This window comes from Theobroma cacao, chromosome 2 (genome assembly GCF_053813885.1).
Source record: "Theobroma cacao isolate CCN51 chromosome 2, ASM5381388v1, whole genome shotgun sequence".
In the NCBI taxonomy this organism is placed as follows: Eukaryota; Viridiplantae; Streptophyta; class Magnoliopsida; order Malvales; family Malvaceae; genus Theobroma; species Theobroma cacao.
Genome location: NC_142640.1, coordinates 41992561 through 42012716, shown reverse-complemented (window position 1 = coordinate 42012716; position 20156 = coordinate 41992561). Strand labels below are relative to the sequence as shown.

General features: G+C 34.2%; 2 protein-coding genes and 1 pseudogene across 7 annotated transcripts; all 3 read right to left on the bottom strand.

Annotated features, from left to right (window-relative positions):
• Positions 1–2224: 2224 nt before the first annotated feature.
• On the bottom strand, positions 2225–3635 carry LOC18609505 (F-box/kelch-repeat protein At1g23390 pseudogene; annotated as a pseudogene).
• A 3506-nt stretch (positions 3636–7141) lies between these two features.
• LOC18609504 (ATP-citrate synthase alpha chain protein 1) lies at positions 7142–10703 on the bottom strand. 2 transcript variants are annotated; one of them, XM_007044642.3, is made up of 13 exons: positions 10569–10703; positions 10346–10458; positions 9919–10095; positions 9663–9824; positions 9482–9562; positions 9188–9239; positions 8986–9100; positions 8808–8889; positions 8369–8464; positions 8157–8258; positions 7785–7901; positions 7585–7701; positions 7142–7422 (listed from the first exon to the last, which is right to left on the bottom strand). In XM_007044642.3, the coding sequence occupies exons 2-13, from the start codon at positions 10442–10444 to the stop codon at positions 7351–7353; spliced, it is 1272 nt and encodes a 423-aa protein (XP_007044704.1). In that variant the 5' UTR covers positions 10445–10458; positions 10569–10703; the 3' UTR covers positions 7142–7350. The 2 variants fall into 2 exon arrangements, with proteins under 2 accessions (XP_007044704.1, XP_088659903.1); XM_088803777.1 differs by having other exon boundaries at positions 10346–10483; positions 10569–10676.
• Positions 10704–14227: 3524 nt separating this feature from the next.
• Positions 14228–19796, bottom strand: LOC18609503 (uncharacterized). 5 transcript variants are annotated; one of them, XM_018116463.2, is made up of 9 exons: positions 19285–19796; positions 18385–18736; positions 17744–17777; positions 17391–17618; positions 16814–16903; positions 16035–16100; positions 15854–15945; positions 15679–15726; positions 14228–14679 (listed from the first exon to the last, which is right to left on the bottom strand). In XM_018116463.2, the coding sequence occupies exons 2-9, from the start codon at positions 18705–18707 to the stop codon at positions 14562–14564; spliced, it is 999 nt and encodes a 332-aa protein (XP_017971952.1). In that variant the 5' UTR covers positions 18708–18736; positions 19285–19796; the 3' UTR covers positions 14228–14561. The 5 variants fall into 5 exon arrangements, with proteins under 5 accessions (XP_017971952.1, XP_017971951.1, XP_007044702.2 ...); XM_018116462.2 differs by having other exon boundaries at positions 19428–19796; XM_007044640.3 differs by having other exon boundaries at positions 19546–19796.
• Positions 19797–20156: the final 360 nt, after the last annotated feature.

Below are 20156 nucleotides of genomic sequence, written 5' to 3'. Positions count from 1 at the left end.
CTGCGTGTGATTCATTAAAATAGTGCAACAGAGGCGAGGGTGGAGCATTAAACAGCTTAATGTTGGAATCAAATGATTACTATCGATTAAAGATGGGACGACGTCTCAACTGTTGAGGTAAAAGAAAAAGTTATGTGAAATGATTTTTAACTGCCAATGACATGGTGAGGTGGCCATTAATCTGTTCATAGTCATATAATGTCGCCAACCCCATCAACCCATTACCCAAGTAATCGTCATTGGCAACTCCCTCAAATCTCAATGACACCACTTGTGACTTGACTACTTTCTTTTCTCTCTTTTTTGGCTAGCTTAAATACTTCAATATTTTATTAACCGTGAATACTACGATTCTATCAAAGAAGGCATTTTTCAACCTTAGTATTTTCCAATTAATTATGATTTTAGATATCTGGGATGTAATTTTTAACATGACGTTGCCCATCTGCCATTGAAATTGCTCTTTCCTTTATTTTCCGCTGTGAAAGTCGGAAAGATGGAATGAATATTGAACCACTTACCATAAGTGGGTAAGCCTTTTTCCCAATTAATAAAGTTGAATTCATTTATTCAATTTTACCTAATTAATTATTATTATGTTTATGGTGACTTTGGAAAAGAACTATATAGATATATGCATAATTATTATATTATGGTGAAGGATTATGTGTTTGTTTTTTATTTCTTTGGGTATAATGAAAGATTATGTTATTGTTAGAATTAGTAATATTTTGGAATTGCGTGGGAAAGCTCTGGAGTGTTGCAGGGGTAAAAGCCACCGCGTAACAACCGACACCAACTTATATATGCTGAGGATTGGATTGGATGGACTATTAGGATTTAAGTGAACATAACATACATACATTATCATACTTTTTGAGACCAAAAGAAAAGACATTATCATACTGCTTACCAACCACTGAAGAAGCAAAAACCAGAAACCAGCCAATAGTTTCCGAAAATGGGCATAAAAGAAAGATTGGAATAACTTTAAAAAAGTCTTTAAATTATTTAAAAAATTTTAAAAAAATTATTATATTTAATTAAATCTTTGTAGATTTATCTTGAATAATTAACTAATATAGTCATATGATAAAATGATAAATAATATTTTATTGATAATAATTAATCTATTGTTAATCATAAAAAAATTAATTTAACTTAAAATAAAAAATATATATTTATTTCTTCTCAATTCCCGAACAATTTCCCCAACTCAGTACTTTGTTTCTCTCAACTGTCAGACCCATCTCTCACAGAATCCCATTCCACCAACGCCGATGATATCTTCATGGTTTCTCCATCAACAACCGCCCGTGAAATGCTTTAGAATCCCCCCTCGGCGTGCAGAATTTTTCTGTTTGTTGGTATTGGAATGTTGTACATGTTATTCTTGGGTGCTCTGTTATGTTTTTATCAATTGTAAACAGTTGCTTTCGTGTTCCATCTGGGGCTGTTGAGGTGTTGCGCACAGCTGTTCTGTTTTTCTAGTCTTGGTTCTTTATGACCAGATTTATGCATCAGACCTTGGACCCTCCTCAGAAACCAAAAAGAGGTGCATAAGCAGAACCTGTAAGGTCACCACACCCCCACCAGCCACATTAGTTCTGCATAATTAATGGAAACAATTTATTAAGACTATTTTTGAATTTAAGAGAACCTACTATAACCACAAAGGAGGGAACAGAGCATGGTTGATGAGTAAATTCATCACAATGAAGAATGGATGCCAGACCCTCAGCTGTGCGTCCACGAAGAAAGGCTTGAAACACAATCAGGTTTAACATATATAAAAATACCCAAAACCAAATTGAAAACTGAGAACTGCATGCGTTGCCTTGGCCATTTATTCTTCCATAGCAGCTGACCAAATCCCTTAGGCTTATGTAAGTATTTTTTGTTTGGTTTATGATGATTAACACGCTTCATTGTCGACTTATAATTCTTCCTCAAAGATTTTTGGAATTCTTCATGAATTTGTGCTTATGCCAAAGTTTCTCCACAAAAATAAAAACCGATCATAGGGAAATAAGGGCCAAAACAACATCGTTTGGTCCCTAAACCCAATCTACTAAACTTCATTATTAGTTTTATTAATTGGACCATATGCATTATGCAGGAAAATCTTTCTTTATTTTAATGAGTATAACTGAAATGACAAAAAAATAGTCAAATTGTAAGTGTAGAAAGGTATGGTAGAGATAAAAGCAACGGAGGAACGGGGAAAAGAAAGCTCCCCACATTCATTACGACTCATGAGTCAAGTCAAACTGTTCAATCATGAATTTTTAATAAAAACAATCTCAAAATCGCTGTAAATTCCCACTATCAACAAGACTGAAACTTCCTTTCCCCGACCCCACCGCTTTACCTAAATCACCCAACCCCACATTGGCACACGTAAGCACCATCCTCTTCGCCGCCCTGCTCCCATCACTCACCGCCGCGTTCTTCAAACTTCGCCACCAGCGAAGCCCTTCGCCGTCGATCTCACACACCACCAATTCCTCGGGCTCTCCAGGATTATATATATACAAAAATTCACCCATCAAACTTATTCTTATTGAAAATAAATTTGTCTGTTCCCCTTTCAGCGTCACCACCAACTCCTTTGGCATCACCCCCATTTCTTTACAAAACTCAAAAGACTCGCCCTTTAGTTCCCAGATTTTGACATCTTTAACATACTCGGAATTTCCAAGTAACCCCACCATGATCAAGCTATCCCCGTAATATCCAATCGCCGAAAAGTAAATGTTCTGGTCATGACGCAGATCGAACGGTTCAGACCAAATCCTGGAACTCGGATCAAAAGAGTACGTAACACCAGAAACTTGGTCCATGGCGTACAATTTTTTAGCATTGGCTGCGACAGAAAGCCACGTGGAAGCTGCAGAGTCTTTGAGGATTGCTGGCATGGACTCACACGTGGTCCACCTGCGTGTGTCGAGGTTGTAGATTTCAACCGAGAGTGGATCATCCTCGAAGTCGCACGCGCCGCCAGCGACGACGACATGGCAGCCAACGACGACGACGATGGGGTCGGTGCGCCAGACGAGGGGTGGGTCCACGTGATGCCACAATAGGTGGAGGGGGTCGAAGGAGAAGGAGAATTTAGAGAGAGAGAGCATGTAGAGGAGCGTGGAGTTGGAAGAACGGAGAGCGGAGACGTATTCGATGGGTGGGTTTTGGTTGATCCGAAGCCAAAGGTTGGAGCGTGGGTCGTAAGCAAGGGCGGTGGTGGCGTAAGGGGGACGTGAGCTCTGAGCATGGACAAGGAGCCAAGGTTTGGGCTTGTTGAAATGGCGAAGGGATGAGAAAACGGCGTGGTTCCATGATTTAGACACGTGAGTGGCTGGGAGGAGATGGATGAGAGGAACATGACACAAAATGGATTCTAAGACATCGCCTCGAATATCAGCAGCTTCTTCTGTTTTCCTCAGCTTTTGTTCGTCGGTCATCGTGATTGGTGAAAGCGTTGGAATAGTCGTATTTGTTTAGAGGCGTAGGCAGCAGGTTGGGCAATTTATAAAGGCATGGGAATGGGATCCTGTTGGGTGTTGGAAGAGAATAATGGCGTTCTTTAAGGGTCAGCGCTTCATTTCTTTTTTTCTTTAATTTATAAACCATATTGTATGTTCTTTTTTTCTGCCATTTATCTTCCATAAATTCGCTACTCATTCACGAAGGTTTCATTCGATTTATGCTTTTTTTTATTGTTTATTGTTTTTTTATTTTCTATTTAAATTTTGTGTTTTGCCTTTTCTTTTCTTTTTTTTTTGTAAAAAAACCAAAATATCAATAAAAGAAATTTTAATTATATTTAAGTTTGCGATAAATTACATCACTGTATACCTGAGTAAGTGGGACGACATGAAAACATCATTTCTCTAAGGGTGAAATTTTAAATAATTTTAAAATGAAGGCATTTAGATTGCATCAATTTAAAATAATAACATTTATAATTGCATCTTATGGATAAGTGTTTTTTTTTTAAAAAAATAAAAAGTTGACTACTGAAATTTTATAATATAAAATAAATAAGGACAACTATGTTAGGGATAGAAGAAAAACAATGAAAAAAATATAAAAAAGTTTTTATAATTAGAATTAAAGAAAATAAAAAATTATGACCCCTAAATAAATTTTGTGATGCATCCTTGCATATAGGGATTTATTATCCTTTAATGTGATGGTGGTCAACCTATCATTAGCTCCATTGAATGTAATTATGTCAACTCAATTTTATAACATTGAAAAGGCTAGACTAAATTTTTTTAATCTTATTTTTTGAGAAAATTTGGGTTATTGTTAGATAAGTGATTTTCATTTTTCTGTTTTATAATAATTTTGTATGGGTTTTGGGGTGCAATGGTATGCACGTTGCTGATATTAAGAGAAGAGTGGAATTAGAAATGAATTAATGGCCTGCCTTGTTAGACCGGGGTGTCAAAACTCAATGTTCCATATTTGGTGTGTGAAATTAAATAGGACAAGGCACAGGCCCAACTAAGACGCGAGTGTAGGAAACGCAGAGTGGGTCATCCCAGTCTCTGAGGAAACAGAATTTGATGGGTTTTTTACCCTTCCAGCCAGCCGCTTTGGACTAGGGTCGAGCATTGACGATTTCAGCGAATATATATGCAGATTGGCCTAAGACTAAGAATAAGATAAGTCTCAACAACCGGAAACAGTTGGTGTTTTTCCTTTTCCTATTTGTTGATGATTGGATTGACGAGAGTTTCCTCCAGTCAAGTCATCAAACGCATTCCCCTTCTGCTATTAAACCAAATAACCCTCTTTGACATACCCGAATTATGTCCCTTTTTTTCTACTTCTTGACAAGGGGAATACCCTCGATACAACAATACTGTTGAAGTTGTACCAATTCAATTAAGCACCAATTTTAGCATTTCACGGGATCAGATTGTTAAGCAAATGTGAAAAATCATTCTGGCACGGAACTTCTCAATTTTAAATAATTTGAATTCGTTCCATTTATATTTTTATTATTATCTTTTTATTTTATTTTGTATTTATTCTTTACTTGTAGCGACTCTTAGTCTATATTCTTATAACTGTATGATATATCATTGGAAGGAAAAGAAAAACTCAATCAAAATACCTAATATGATATACTCAAAGTATGTGTCAATTTTTGGACATAAACAGCAATAAATAAGTGGCTCCACAGCTTTGATTTTGAACCATATGTATCCTATCACTTGGATTCAAACCATAAGCTGTAGATCAGCTCTCGGATAGTTGAAATGGATCTTTATAAATTTATCCAGAATTCATTACATTAATAGAGATTGTTAAGAGTCAGTGGACCATTCCTTAGACATACGGTTACGAAGTAGAATGCCTTTGGTCACTTAACATGCCATTAGCTTAACTTTGATGTTGACTTTCCAAAATTGCAACATTCGAAGAATTTTGATATTTGATTGGAAAACCAAAACTGGGGACCCACCGCCACCAACCTCGTGATTTTGAAGAAGATGAAGAAGAGGCATTTACGAGTTAGGGACTGCTCACCGACCACCGAACAAAAATGAAGCCATTCATTGGATTTCAGCAGATAACAAAAGCTACTAAAAAATAAATAGATCAACTCAGTTTCCAGCCAACCAAAATTTTCATATCAATTTTTATTTTTTTTAATTATATCTAAATAAATTCATGAATCTTCGTACTATGAAAAAAATATTATGTTATACTTATGATTTTATTAGCCGTTAGGTTAATAATCAATTGATATTTTTTTTACATTCATTGTAAATGATATGAATGACATTTTTAATATAACGAAATTGATTAACTAGAATGATTTTATAGGAATGAAGGATTTTTAATATAAAAAATTTTGAAGCTAAATAATTACAATTTGGAGTAAACCACGCAAGACAGCCCAACATATTTAGTATTCAAAGACCAAATGAATGTGGCTTTGATGAATATTGCGAAAACATTCTTATACAAACTCAAAGTAACATGTAAGTTCAGTTGTCTGAAAGGGTATATAATAGATTAGTACTAACGGATAACAATTGATGTATTATCATCTGTCTCCCCATGAGAGTAGTAATTGAGCCAAGTTCCGTTGGTGAGGGGGAACCGTTTGGAAAGATTTATTAGTGATAGAGGTGAAGGGAGTTGAGTTACTGTTGGGCAGATGGAACTTCCTCCGTCAGTACAAAGGGTAACGTAAGCATCACATTATGTCCAGCTCATCTGGATGCCATGATCTGCCCCAACCCATGTTTCCCTCCACCAAGCTTCAATAATTCAATCAACTATCCTCTTTAATTTATGATTACCGTTTGAGTGACTGGCTAGCCTTGCTATCACACCATGCATATGAACACAAGTGAAACGTTGGGCCTCCTGTAGGCCCAAAACCTACTTCTTTTATAAGGAAAGTTAGGCCTCACCAAAGTTTATGTTCGCCTAATTTAATCAGTTTGCATTTCAAATTTTGGTCCAAGTACCTAGTAAATTCTTGTACTTTTAAAGTTTTCGTCAATTTAATCTCTTAACTTTAAAATTGATTAATTTAGTCCCTTTGTTTTGAGAGCCGACGTAATTAACATGGGGATGTAAAAAAGAAAAAAGCATAAACCCCCTTTTTTTCTGGAGAAGTGATTAACATCAGATTTTGAGGAAAAACGTATCGGTTCTAATTACATAACTTTATTATTACACAAAGGGACAGAGCTTAAAAGATAATATTCAAGTCTCAGAATTAGATGAATAGGAAAGGGTTGCATACGCTAGAAAAAAAAAAAAAACTAAATAACCCTAAGGTCTATTGCAAAAAGTAGAGATTAAGAAATAAAATGGACATAAACAAGAACTGAAAGTAGATATCAGAACAAACAAGGTCTAACAGTATGTTGGAAGAGTTGATCCCAAGTGCGAACAAACCATACTAGAATACTCCTTCAAAGACAAGACAAGAGGCTCATTTTCTGTTAAGACAGTATTTATAAGCTATGTCTACGCATGTTTTAGACAATTAAAGCGGTCAGGTGAAGGCAGGTCTAAGCATGCCGTGAGCATCAATAAGATTGGTAAATGTACATCAAGCTCATGGAAAGTTAATGGCATTAAGAAAATTAAGGTGAGGGGACAGAGATGTAGAACATTCTAAGAAGCTCTTTATTGCTGACAATGCCATCTACCTGAGATCTCATGTTCGTTCTCAGCAAACAATTGTAGATGGTTCATTGATATGATCTAACATTACTTTGTGAGGTTTCTAATACAATTGAAATGGAAACCTAATGAACATGTCCCACTAGAAAAGGTAACACAATCGGAGGTTGAACTCAAGAACCAAACAACTTATGCAGTTGCAGTGATGTACTGGATTGCCTGCTGGCATATACCGGTCATTGTTGCTTCAGGACCATAAACCTATGAGAAAAGCACCAAAACAGGAATACAACTATCAGCAAAATTTTGTTTTGGGGAGCAATTTTCTTCGATTCATTGTTTCTTATTTAAATATACAGTATTAAGATTTAGAGTAATCATCATTTACATGTTGTGGTTTATATATAGTTCTATAATATATACCTCAATAGGGATACCAATTTCCTCTCCAAGTGCCCGCATTTTTGCAAGACCCCTCTGGTAATTTGGACCTCCTCTCCTCACATATATGTGCATCTGCGCGGCTTTAAGCTTTGGTTCCTATATATATTTGCATATCCAGTTATTCATAAGAAATTAACAAGGACAAGAAGTAAAGCAAACGCCACTATAGTTGAGCTTACCTTCTCCTTCAAGGCTCGAATTATGCCATTAAATGTAGCACCCACATCAGTAAAGTTAGCTATTCCTCCACCAATTACAAGAGCCCTTTTGTGACCATCAGGGTCTGCAGTTGCACACTGTAGAGGAATAATGAAATTATTTGTACTGCCTAAATCAAATACTTAAACCAGTTTGAAAATGTGTGTGAGTGAGCACTGAAACTGTGCCCATAATGCTTATTAATGCACAGCTATTTTTCTCTCTGGAATTACTTGGCAAATGTTTCATAGGATCTTCAACAAAAATTAAAGACAGCACTAGTTGGTCATGTACAATACCAAGGCTTCTACTCTAATAACATTTTAATGAGAATTGAGAGCCAGAGTCCTTACATCAATTACTACTCTGGCATATTGCAACACTTCCTCTTCATTGGGTGCTCCACTATATTCTGCATAGTTCCCAAGCTCAGATGCAAAGCCAAGATCTCCAACCTGATAGGGTAATAAACTGTACTTAAAAGTAAATTCAAAGAGCATGACTCAAAATTACAGGGTTTTTGTCCTATAAAGAAAACCCTGAGAGTGGAAAAAAGAGAACCAACTGTATCAGCATAGATGACACTTGCGCCTCCTCCAGCTACCATTGTCCAAATGCGTCCCTTAGGGTTCAACACTGTAAATTTCAAAGATGCACTTGTCTGCAAGAATTTTTTTTCTAAAGTTAATACCATATTTGTGGATGAAGCTAGTAAATGAAATGCAATGTAGTTTACCCTTTTTTAATCCAAGAAGAGTTCCTAGGTTGTAAAATGGATAGTTAACCATTCATGGAAAATGAATTGAACATTCAGGTGTACTTAAAGACAACATGTATGATGTGGTGACCAATAAAAAAATTCTCTTATCTGCCTCAATATTTCTTCTTAAAAAAATGATAAAAGAAAACTCATATACAGCTTAAGTTTCCCCTGCAACTGGGTGATTATCTAGTCAAAAGAAGATTTCGGATACAAGGCCAACCATTTATCAAATCTAGCATACCTTCTCATCTAGCCCATGAATATATCTTTCAGTTGCACTCATTACTCTTCCGAATGGCATTGGAAATTCAATACTACCCCACCTGTAGAAAAATAAAATGGCATCAGATGATGTTCATCCCTACTAAAATTGCATTGAAAAGATAAATAAAACAGATACTAAATAAAAGGGGATATACTTCTTGAAGTTCTTGAAAGTGGCAGTGTCATCCAGCTCCCCTCTCATATCCAAAGGATAAGGCTTTCCATCAACAAGAGTGAAAGGGTTCATCTCAAGGAAAGTGAAGTCAAGATCTGACATTTTGAAACTTGAAAAAGTTAATGACAAGTTCCAAAAGTTAATGTGAATAATCTTAGATTCGACACAGATACATGACAAACCTTGAAATAGAGCAAAAATCACTTTGACAAACTCCTCAATTTCTCCTTTGACCTATGATAAAACAACATACATTGTGACAAAGATTATTGTATGCATATATATTAATTTTCTGATGTATTCGGCAAATCCATCAAATGAACTTGTCTGTTGGAAGATGAAGGAATGTGCTCAAGTTATGAAAAGGAAAATCTAATTCTAATTAAACTGCTGACATAAAAATTCTAGTGAAACTACAATCAAGATTTAAGAAGCAAAAACAGGTCACGAAATAATTAACTATTGGGAAATATTACCTCCAAGGGAAGGGTTGCAACAAGTGGAGCACAAGTTTCTGATGTGAAAGATGACCCGGTTGGGACAAATATGGTCTTGACCTATATAAAGTTTAACACCATCTTAGTTATGGAACTATAACGCAAGATAACACAAGAAACAAAGGTGAACTGACAAGGAGTGTTAGTTATCTAAGAGTACCTTGTCCCAGTTCTCTTCAATTTCAATTCCTCCACACTCTGAGAAGCTAATGCTGCAACCAAGTCGGTCAGAGACAATGTTAAGGTAGAACTCTTCATTGTGAGGAATGAAAGGTTCAACGATGAATGTTGTAACAGGTCCTTTACATCCACCCATTTCTACCTGTAAGTCGTGAGAGGTAAACATAACGCCGAACTCTCAACCTTATTAATGTCAAATAAAGGCTGTAAAAGAGGAACAAAAATAGAAAGTGAACCTCTTTGCCAAGGCGCTCATTCACAAAAGCAATAACTTGAGCGAAATCCAGATTTAAGCCAACCAAACCACTCTTTCCACGCTTTCCGAACAACATGTCAGGTTTAACAACCAGTTTCTGCGACGAAAGCCATGGCTCCTTCTCTACTAGCTCATTAAAATCAGTCGACTCCGTAACCTGAAATCAGCAACGGGACCAAACAAATCATTGAAATAATCATTAACCAACGAATCATGGAGGATCAACATCTTAAATTCATGTTCATATTTCGATCTAGAAAGATTTTTTTTCATAAAACAAAGAGAAACAAAAGGAGTGACAAATTAAAGCAAACAAAAGTAGATCCACAAATTCCAAATCCAGACAGGGAAATGCTGATGCTCATTGAACCGAAAATCGAGATCTAGAAGGAGAAATTTGAACTGACTTGCGCAGATTTGATTGGCAATTCTTTGCCGCAAAGCCTCTTGAAATGCTCCTTCAACAATCTCTTGGAATCGTACTCTCTGATCTTCTTGCGTGCCATTTTTTTTTCTTTATCTGGAAAATTGCATCCAAATCAAAACTTTCGAAACAAATTAGAGAAACCTTCTTGATTCAGATCTAAACAAAATCTAATAAAAATGTGGAGAAAAATGGGAAATAAGTACCGTTGAAAGACCAGCGAAGTGGATGGTTGTCCAAATACGAGGCAGGCTGAGGTGGTTGGAGCTACTACCAATGAAACTTGAAAATGTGTTATGTCACCTTATATTTCTTTGGCGTATTTATAGCTGTGAATTTGGGTTTTTTTTCTTATATAATTTGTCAAACTTTGATTCCTAAAAAAGAGAAAAATATATAGAATATCGAAAGTAATGCTATTTTGTCTTAATTGTTCAGAAATCATATTCACACCTAATAAATTATATATTTATGACTATTTATTCACAATATTACTTTTTGGGAGTATTAATATTTCAAAACATTTAGCAGATCATTTCCAAATTAGTAATTAATCCGCGGGAACTTATTGGAGATGGACACATGCGGGTACCTAACCGCTCCAGACCAACGCTTCAACTGGTACAACAACAAAAGTAATAAACTAACCAAAAACTGGTTTCGGAAGTTTTTTGGTGAATGAGATTCAGTGGATCTCCGGCTGATTGAATGGACAAGATCAAGTGCAGTTAATCACCGTTGATTTCTCTGTAGTACGACATTTCTCAAGGCCAAGGAGGCTGCTGCTCCAGTCCAAATGTAAGAACTTTAGATGGACAGTTAGGTTGAAACACTGGCTGCTCACATTATCAAAATTGTTGTTATTCACATTTTACATGTTTAGTGCTTGAAAATTTTATTTTCATTTTTCAAAATCTTTAAATCTTTTTTTATTTTTTATTATTTAGTAGTAGTATTTTACATGTTGATTTTAATATTATAAATATAGTAAAACGGATTGAATGTGTCAAATTAGTCAAACTTCCAAAAAAAGTTTAATTAGTAAAAATTTATGGAAAAAAAAAAAAGAAGAGAGATACTTGTTTACGTACCCTTAGCTTTTGACATTTTTCTATAAAAACTCCAAGTTGATCTGCTATCATTTTGACCAATGTAAATTAACATTATTCTATATAAACTTTAATTTGAATTTCTAACTTGTTTAGACTAAAGTCCAACTATATATATTTAATTAGTATTAAATTAATGCTCAAATATTGCACAAAAATCAACTACTGCTTATGGCCGAGGCAAAAAGAAAAGAAAAAAATAAATAACAATTGCTTACTATGAAAACTCTCATCGTATAAATGTATATCCTTTTATTATTATTATTATTATTATTATTATTATTATTACATTGGACATGTCGTTGGTAGACTTTTTCTTTCTTGCATATATATATACATATATACATGGCTTGTGAATTATGAGTTGGTTGCAGTACCATCTTTAGGTAGTAGAGATGACAAGCTGCCTAAGTTGGTTAATTAACTTTCCTTTTACTGCGCAATAGAGAGCTGCCTAATTCCCTAAGAATAGGTTTGGCCAGAAAAGATTGGATACAAAGGACACTTGGCCAAATATTAAACAAGGCAAAATTAATTAGTGCAAGTAACGAAATAGTCAAACCTAATCAATTTGGTATTTAATATAATTAAATCATGAATTGTATGAATTGACTCGTTATTTCTACTTATTACTTGAATAAATATATTCTTTTTCGAAGTTGATTAAATTTAAATTTATAGGAACTTGTCTATTCTAAATTTAAACCCCATTACTTGGAGGCATATGGCTTACTCTATCAAGGACCTGGATTCAAATCCCATTTTATTTTTGTTTTTGTTAGGGAATGAAGAATTTATTGAGAAGGGAATATGTATATCACTTTCTGTCATATAAATGTGGGCATGCAAACATCATGCACAGAAAATTAGCTATAAACAGAATAGCCAAAACAAATTCATTTTCAGATCGGACAACCAAAATGATCGCTGAAAACAATCAATCTGCCATGTTCTTTTATTGTTTATTTTTTTTAAAAAAAAAAATGGGATTTGGAACCTCACCAACCCTTAGTCAAGAATGAAGATAAAAGAGTATTGTTTAACCCATGATGAAGCCAAAACCCCCAGTCAACACTGGGCAGCTGCTCTCTCTCTGGTTGACTTGGTTTTGCAAGTTGCTTGGTAAATCTTTGCCAAGAAACGGAAAAGAAACACCCTGCGTTCCACGGAGCCATAAATAAACAAAATATTCAATGAGGCTTTAGATAGCACACACCACAAGTCACGAGTCATTGCCAACCCCGTGCAGCATGGCACATTTTAAAGTCTTTGCTTTCGAAAATTATTTTTGGGTTTCATGGGCAGAAAGTATTGACCTTTGTTTGTTTTCATGCCCCTTTAATTTCTTTCTTTCATTCAACGGACTGTATTTCTAAGTTTGGAGAGTTGAGAATTACATATGATCAAAAAGTCTTTTTTGTACTCCCTAGTGTTTTTGGTATTACTATTCCTCAAATGGCCGAGTCAATGTTCAGCATATATAGTTGGGTTGGGTTGGGTTGGGATGAAATACGCTTTGTTTCCGTTTGTTAAGAATATTTATTTAAGATATTAGCAACAGATGCAGGCCCTTTTTTCCTAGGTGGTATAGTTTTCGTAGACCCATTTAGCCAACGTCACCAATCAGGGCACATTGTCACTTTGCTCGGGCGGTGACAAAGAGGGCCATTTCTGTTAGAGCATGTTTGGTAAGAGGAATATCTAAGCTATTTTTTTTTATTTTTAAGACATTTTGGTTCTTTTATTTGGTTAAAAAATCATTTAAGTAATAGTCATTTCATAAAAATAGTTATTTTTCAAAATCTTTCAAAATTATGAAATAACTAATACCATCCTCTCCCATGATATTAGTTATTTCATGATTTAAAAATAAATTCAAAAAATAATAAAAACGAAAATGAATAAATAATTAATTTTTAATTTTTAAAAATAAAATAAAATAATTGATCATAATAATATTTAAATTAAATAAAATATTAATATTTTAAAATAAAATAATTAAATTATAAATAAAATATTAATATTTTAATGATCAATTATTAATATTTTAAATAAATTATCAATTATTAATATTTTAAAAAATAAAATAAAATAAAAATTAATCATAATAATATTTAAAGTAAATAAAATATTAATATTTAAATTATTAATTATTAATATTTTACTTAAATTATAGATTATTAATATTTAAAAAATCTAATATAAATAAATAATCATATAAATAATAAAAAGATTTTTATCTTTTTATTTTCTATTCTTTTCTTATTTTAAAATTATTATTATCAACCAAATACTACAATAAGTCGTAATAATTATTATTGTCATATTTTCTTTACCGTACTAAATAAAGTAATAATTATTTTATTCTATTTCTACCTCATTTTATTTTTACATAATAATTATTCTATTTCGTTTCTGTCTATTTTACCAACCAAACATAACCTTACGTGTTGAAAATATCCCAAAGTTAAATTTCAGGGGCAATTTCCAACGGGACCAATCCAAGTACAGCGCGTCTTTTATTTCTTTGGGGCACTTACGTTTACTGACGGTGTTTTCTTGTAGCATTTAAGGCCTCGCACTGGCTATTTATTTGCTTACTACTCGAACACCGTCAGCAGTAACTTTCAATTTCATCCTTCTTAATTATAACATCTTTATGACTTATTTATTTGATTTCATGGAACCCTTCTCGTCTGTGCCGACGGAACAACATACGTATCTCATGCGGCAGGAGAGAGATTAAAGAAATGAACTCATTCTAAATTTATTATATACTATTTATTATCAGTAAGTCGTAACGTCTAGGGTGTTTCAATTATTATATACTTACACTATGCAAGTAGAGCAATGTGGACAGTTGGAATTTAAGTGAAGAATGTTGTATATCTACCATGTCCTAAATAGCTTCTATACAAATTCAATCATATATTGATCTAACTGAGCTACCTTGGACTGGACTCTGTAGATTCCGGTTCAACAATAATTAGAAAGAAGACACCTGATTTTAGTGATCTTCCTGCCATGCTATCTGATAGAATGTAGTGGCGGCCCAATTCCAATCCCAACACCAGCAAAGCAATCTGTCTTCTACCTCCATTTTCGATAACACTCCGGGACAGACCTTGACAATGAAAAGTCTTTGAATTTAATTATTAAAGCAAAGATGCCATAGCACGGAACGTGCATCAGTCCTACTCCCAGGTACCTGTTCAGGCCATGTTTGCAACACAGATGGTAAGCGCACCCGCACCACATGCTAATCAGTTTCACCACAACTTACCGGCTACACATCAAAATAATTAAAATATATATATCTTTGATAATTTATTAAATTAATTATTTTGTCTTTCATTAATTGTCTTTTTATTAAATTATAATATTGACTCATTTTTATTTATTTATTTTCTAAGATTAATCCAAATCCTTACTAAAATAAATATTGATTTGAATAAATATTGACTATCATGATTCACAAACTTGATCATCACGTTACTTATTAATATAAGTTAAGCATATAATCAAATTAATCTAAACTATTAGTTTGATTATAAATTTGTTTTCATAAAAAGATCTTTTTCACATTTGTTGGTATTATTATTAGTTAGTTACATATCACAATGCTCAAAATAAAAAAAGAATAAACTTTCCAAAGATACATTAAATGCTTCTCTTCCTGGACCTAAATGAACTTTAATTTAGTTTAATCATTAATAAATGTAAGTAATTATCTATACAATATGTTTTATACTAAAAATCATTTATTATTACTTATTTACAGCAGAATTATTTTTATTACTAAAAAAATAGAATTTTCATGTAAATATTATAATATTTAAGTATTAAATCATTGTGCAGCACTGAACTAAAAATGCATGTGCTTTAGGTTTCAGTGATATGTTAGCAACAAAGGGTGGCTGCAAATAACTTTAGGATGACACAAGCCTCAAATAAAGCCTTTCACTTCTAATAATTTCGGAAACAAACTGATGCCTACTAAAATCCTTTTTGGAAATATCAAGGGCCCAAAATTTCTAAATGTTCATTAATTCAGCCATTCAAAGAATTGCCTTCAATTGGTTTCTTAAATTTCTAAAACAAAAGTTTTGTAATATGTGTGTGTATGTGTGTGTGTGTGTGTGTGTGTATGCGCTCTTCCTAAAAAACCATAACCACAAAGATATCTCATAAAAGATTAAAAGTGTACCATAAGGGAGCATATGTGGATGACAAGTCAAGAAATGGATATGGCCACCTGCAAACAGAGAGGTGTCACCATATGAGAATAAAGCCTTTTGAAAAAGAGAGAGAGAGAGAGCTAGGCAATAAAACAAAATATTTGAACTAGTAGGTACAACTGTAAGATGTAAATATAACTTTACCAAAGATTAACACAAGCATGGATGATCCATTGGAAAACAACAAATGTGCCAGTCCATAAAACAAAATATGCAAACCGGAACAAAGGGAACCGCTGCAAGGAAAAGATTAGTTTATATCTGCAATTTTTGGGAAGGTACAGCAAATGAAATGCCACTGGGACTATCAAAAAAATAAACTTACCATGCAATTCAAAATTGTGTCACCGAGTAGGAAAACAGCATTGATTGAGTGCATACAGACAATCAGCTGCAGTTGAAAGGGTGGACATAAATCCCAGATAAAAGATGTCGTATAAATAACAGAGGAGCAATTCAACTGGTCTTAAATGATAATCCAAATGGCAACAGGTCAAAACACAGCAAAGTCTTTCCACCTTTTATAGCCCAAGTTACTTCATAGTAAAACAAAAAGATTGAGGCACTACTACCACATAAGTCATGTGATGGCAATTGCTCATAAGTGGCAGAATATAATGACATCTAACCAAATATTTTGACAAAATTTTAAGTTACACTCTCACAAGGGTTTGAGACAATCAACAAACAAAAGCTTCATTCATGGATTTCTGTGCTCATATTTAGAACACAAATAAAGGTTGCAGTTCATAGTTTCAGTGTTGGTTTACTAGCCCACCATGCACACATGCACACATGCACACAAAAGAAGAAGAAAGTATGAATGAGATTAAGAAGTTGACAGCACTAGCCACAAAGCTCTTTGATCACCTTCCCAAGTTTACACTGCATTGTGGTGAAGAAATTTAGGCACAATGGTAAACTTCAAAATGCAATGCACTGCTAAGACAATCTGTGTTACAAAATATTTTTCAACTTAAAAGAAAATAAGATAGATAACACAGTTAATAGAGCACAGGGGTTTGATCATACATACAGCAAAATCAATTCCAACTAAAAACAGAAGAAAAACCAGGAGAATAAATTTTGTAGCCTCATACTTACAAAATTCAGACCGTAATCTTTGGATGTTAGGAATGGAAAAAGAATGAGCCAAAATACAGAATCAGTAAGCATTACTGCACCTGCACAAGTCTATTGGGAGGCACCAAAAGAATAAAAAATCAGGTCAAAGGCAGTTATAGTGTGATCTAAATAATCAGGATAAAATCAACAGCAGATAGCACTAGAATCCCAGAAGAGCATCATTCAAGGTAAAACAGAAATCATACAGTCAATTCATCCAGGATCTGCACAATCAAGGCCACATAATCTATAGGCCCACCATAATAGCTCCATCTATGCATCTAGGCTTTTAAACATACTTCCTTCACTTCACTATATAATAATTACTTCATGTTCCCTTGAACAAAGTTCACAAGACTTTCTGTTCCAGTACTGATAGTCATCTTTCTTTCTTCGAGATATATTTTACTAGTTACATCCCAGATTTTGCTAAAGAAACAGAAGTAGAAAGAAAATAACAAAGTAATGACCAGTGGAAGACAAAACAGAGAGCAGGAGTCAGATAAGTAAAATGTAGAAGTTGACCTATGGAAGCGGATTTTAGGAGAAAACTTACCTGATAAATAATTTGAAAGGCATAAATCCATGCACCTGCTTTGGGAGGATGATAAGGTGCTTCATGGGTATCCAAATGTTTCAACTGGTTGCTCGCATCTGCAGTTTCCCCAAGAGTGGGAGGTATGTAGGTGCCTTGCTCAGAATCTGAACTTACCTGATCAGCCTTATCACCACCAACCTTTCCCCAGTGTTTGCAACATCCATATATGGAGATAGCAGATCCAACCTACAATTGTGGTTGAGAATATCAACAAGTTATGACATAAGGCAATCCCAGTAATTTGAAACAGAGGGAGCAGCATACTTCAAAAAAAAAAAAAAAAGATGACAAAAATCGTACAAGAGACATACCCCAAAGTAGATTGTGACCAAAGTAAATGTCCACCTGTTAGGGAAAACAAACAAATCTGTTATAACAAAATACAAACCAAACATTAAGACCATTGGAAATCTGGTCACAAAGATAGCATCTTGATTAACAATAAATCACCTTAAACTATTTTTTACTTATTTTTTTAATCTTTCTCATATGTACGAAACTTGAAACTTTCATGCAATCAAGCAGTTAATTTCAAGCTGTTTTAACCTCTTAACGGAGAACTCTCTTTACAAAAATAGAAAAAACATAGCATTATCATGCATAGGTTAAAACCATGCTTACTTATAATATAAGGCACTACATATTTAGTTATTTTAAGCATGCTGAAATCACAATGGCTTTTGGAACTAACCTAAAAATAACTAAGTCGGAACATTTTTAGACAAATATCATCTCGCACATCCACAATGGTAAAACTAGAAGCAATGCAGAGTATGTAAAGTGGGAACGATATGATGCACAGACAAACCATCATCAAGTTGTAGGAGAGTCTGTTCAATGTCAAGTGCATGATTCAAGTAATCACCTTAAATACAACCAAGTTTACTTTCTATTGAAATATATGGTAAAAAACATAAAATAAATAAGAAAGCTGCAGAGATATATCACTCACTGTGTATAAAAGTAAAATATGCCACCTCCATCAATGACAACATTGGCCATGAGCAATGCCAAAAGCATGATGAAAGCAAATACTCTAAAACTAAGCAGCCAAGCAGGGTGAATGGATTTAAGACATGTATTCCAAGCTTCATTCTCGCATAAAAACCCTGGTGCTTCCTTCTGATTTTCTCTCTCCTGATGTTCTGATCTCTTCCGACCTTCAAATTTCCAAATTATAATTGCTGACACAACCATAGAGGTTAAGATGAATAGTGCACAGAGTAAGAACCTCCAGTTCAACCAGTAACTTAAGGTGGCAGTATCGGCAGTCATGACGGGCTGCCAGGTATGTGTTGAGGATCCTGTTAAGAAACTCAAGAAATTACTCCTACTTGCTCCACTGGTTATCATAATTTCTTCTTTGTATTCCAATGCACAATGTTCAGATGACAAATGCAAGTCTCTCTACCCAAAAATTCAACTTAACTAACTACCAACATAAACGTTCAGAAAGGGTAATTCTTAAAATCAGATAAAAATTGAAAACCAAACAGCTGAAGGCAAAGAATTAATTTTCAGCGACCAATAGAATAATTTATTCAACAAGAAAAAATAACAAAGAAGTTCTTTTTCTTTTAAAAAAATGGGGTGTACTATTTGATTGTTAGAACACTTCTTCCATTGGATCAAAATGGGGGGAAAAATCAGAAGAATATATTTAAAAAGAAATAAAAGAATTAAGAAGCCGAATCCTCAAAGTCAGTCACATATATATGGTCATTGGGCTAATGTTTATAGAATTTTTCAGGGAAACACCGGAAAGCAAACGCAAAGGAAGGAATACTGGATAACCAAACATCATGACTAAACATAAATTTAGAACGAAAAAAAAAAAACAGAGATTCCTTACTTTAGATGGGTTCTTCCCGTAAAGATATGATCACATTAAAAATGGGACAAAAATATGGAAGAGAGAAGGGTCGATATCGATGAAAAAGAAAGATGGGTTTTAAGGCGCTCACAGTTAACGAATAAGAATGCTGAGGATCTTACTGAACAGGAGACTCCACGTTGAAAACAGAATATGCTTTGCTTCTTCTTTGTATCGTAGTTTTCCTTTTCATAGCAAGAAAAAAAAAAACACACGAAAGCAAAGTGCAGTGCAGTTTACCTTTGTCTCGAGGGAATTAGTTAATGAGGCGGGGCAGAGAGCAAGGTAGGCAGGGGACTTTATTGTCTTTCCCTCTGATTTCTTCAATCTCTAGAGAGAATGGCTTGGCCTTTAAGGCTTTTTGGTCATCAGTTAGTAAGATGGACACATTTTTAAACAGAAGTTTCCCTGTTTTTTCATTTAGAAAACAGGTGTTGGGTTTGTTTGGAGGGTGGGATGGACTTGGTGGGATGGGGACAAAGGAGGCGATTTGTAGAAGAAAAAACCAATCAATTTTCGTTAGGCTTAGGGTAGTTGAATACGAGAGTGAAAGCCAGGACTTGTCGACTACAAAGATATCTAAAAAACATGACACGTTTCCTAACTGGGCAACTACCAGCCACAAGAAATAAATAGTAGAAAATTTAGTTGTTATTAGTAGATATAATAATATAAATATCCAAGAATACTAAATTTTCCTTTTCTTCTTTTTTTTTTTTTTCACAGGAGAAAATGATAAACGAAATTTGTGCTAAGCGGAGGCCAGCCATTCCCTTCAATTCTACATTTCTGCATGGATATGTCCATTTTCTCATTATGGAAAACCTAGTAAAAGTTAAATATATGCTTCA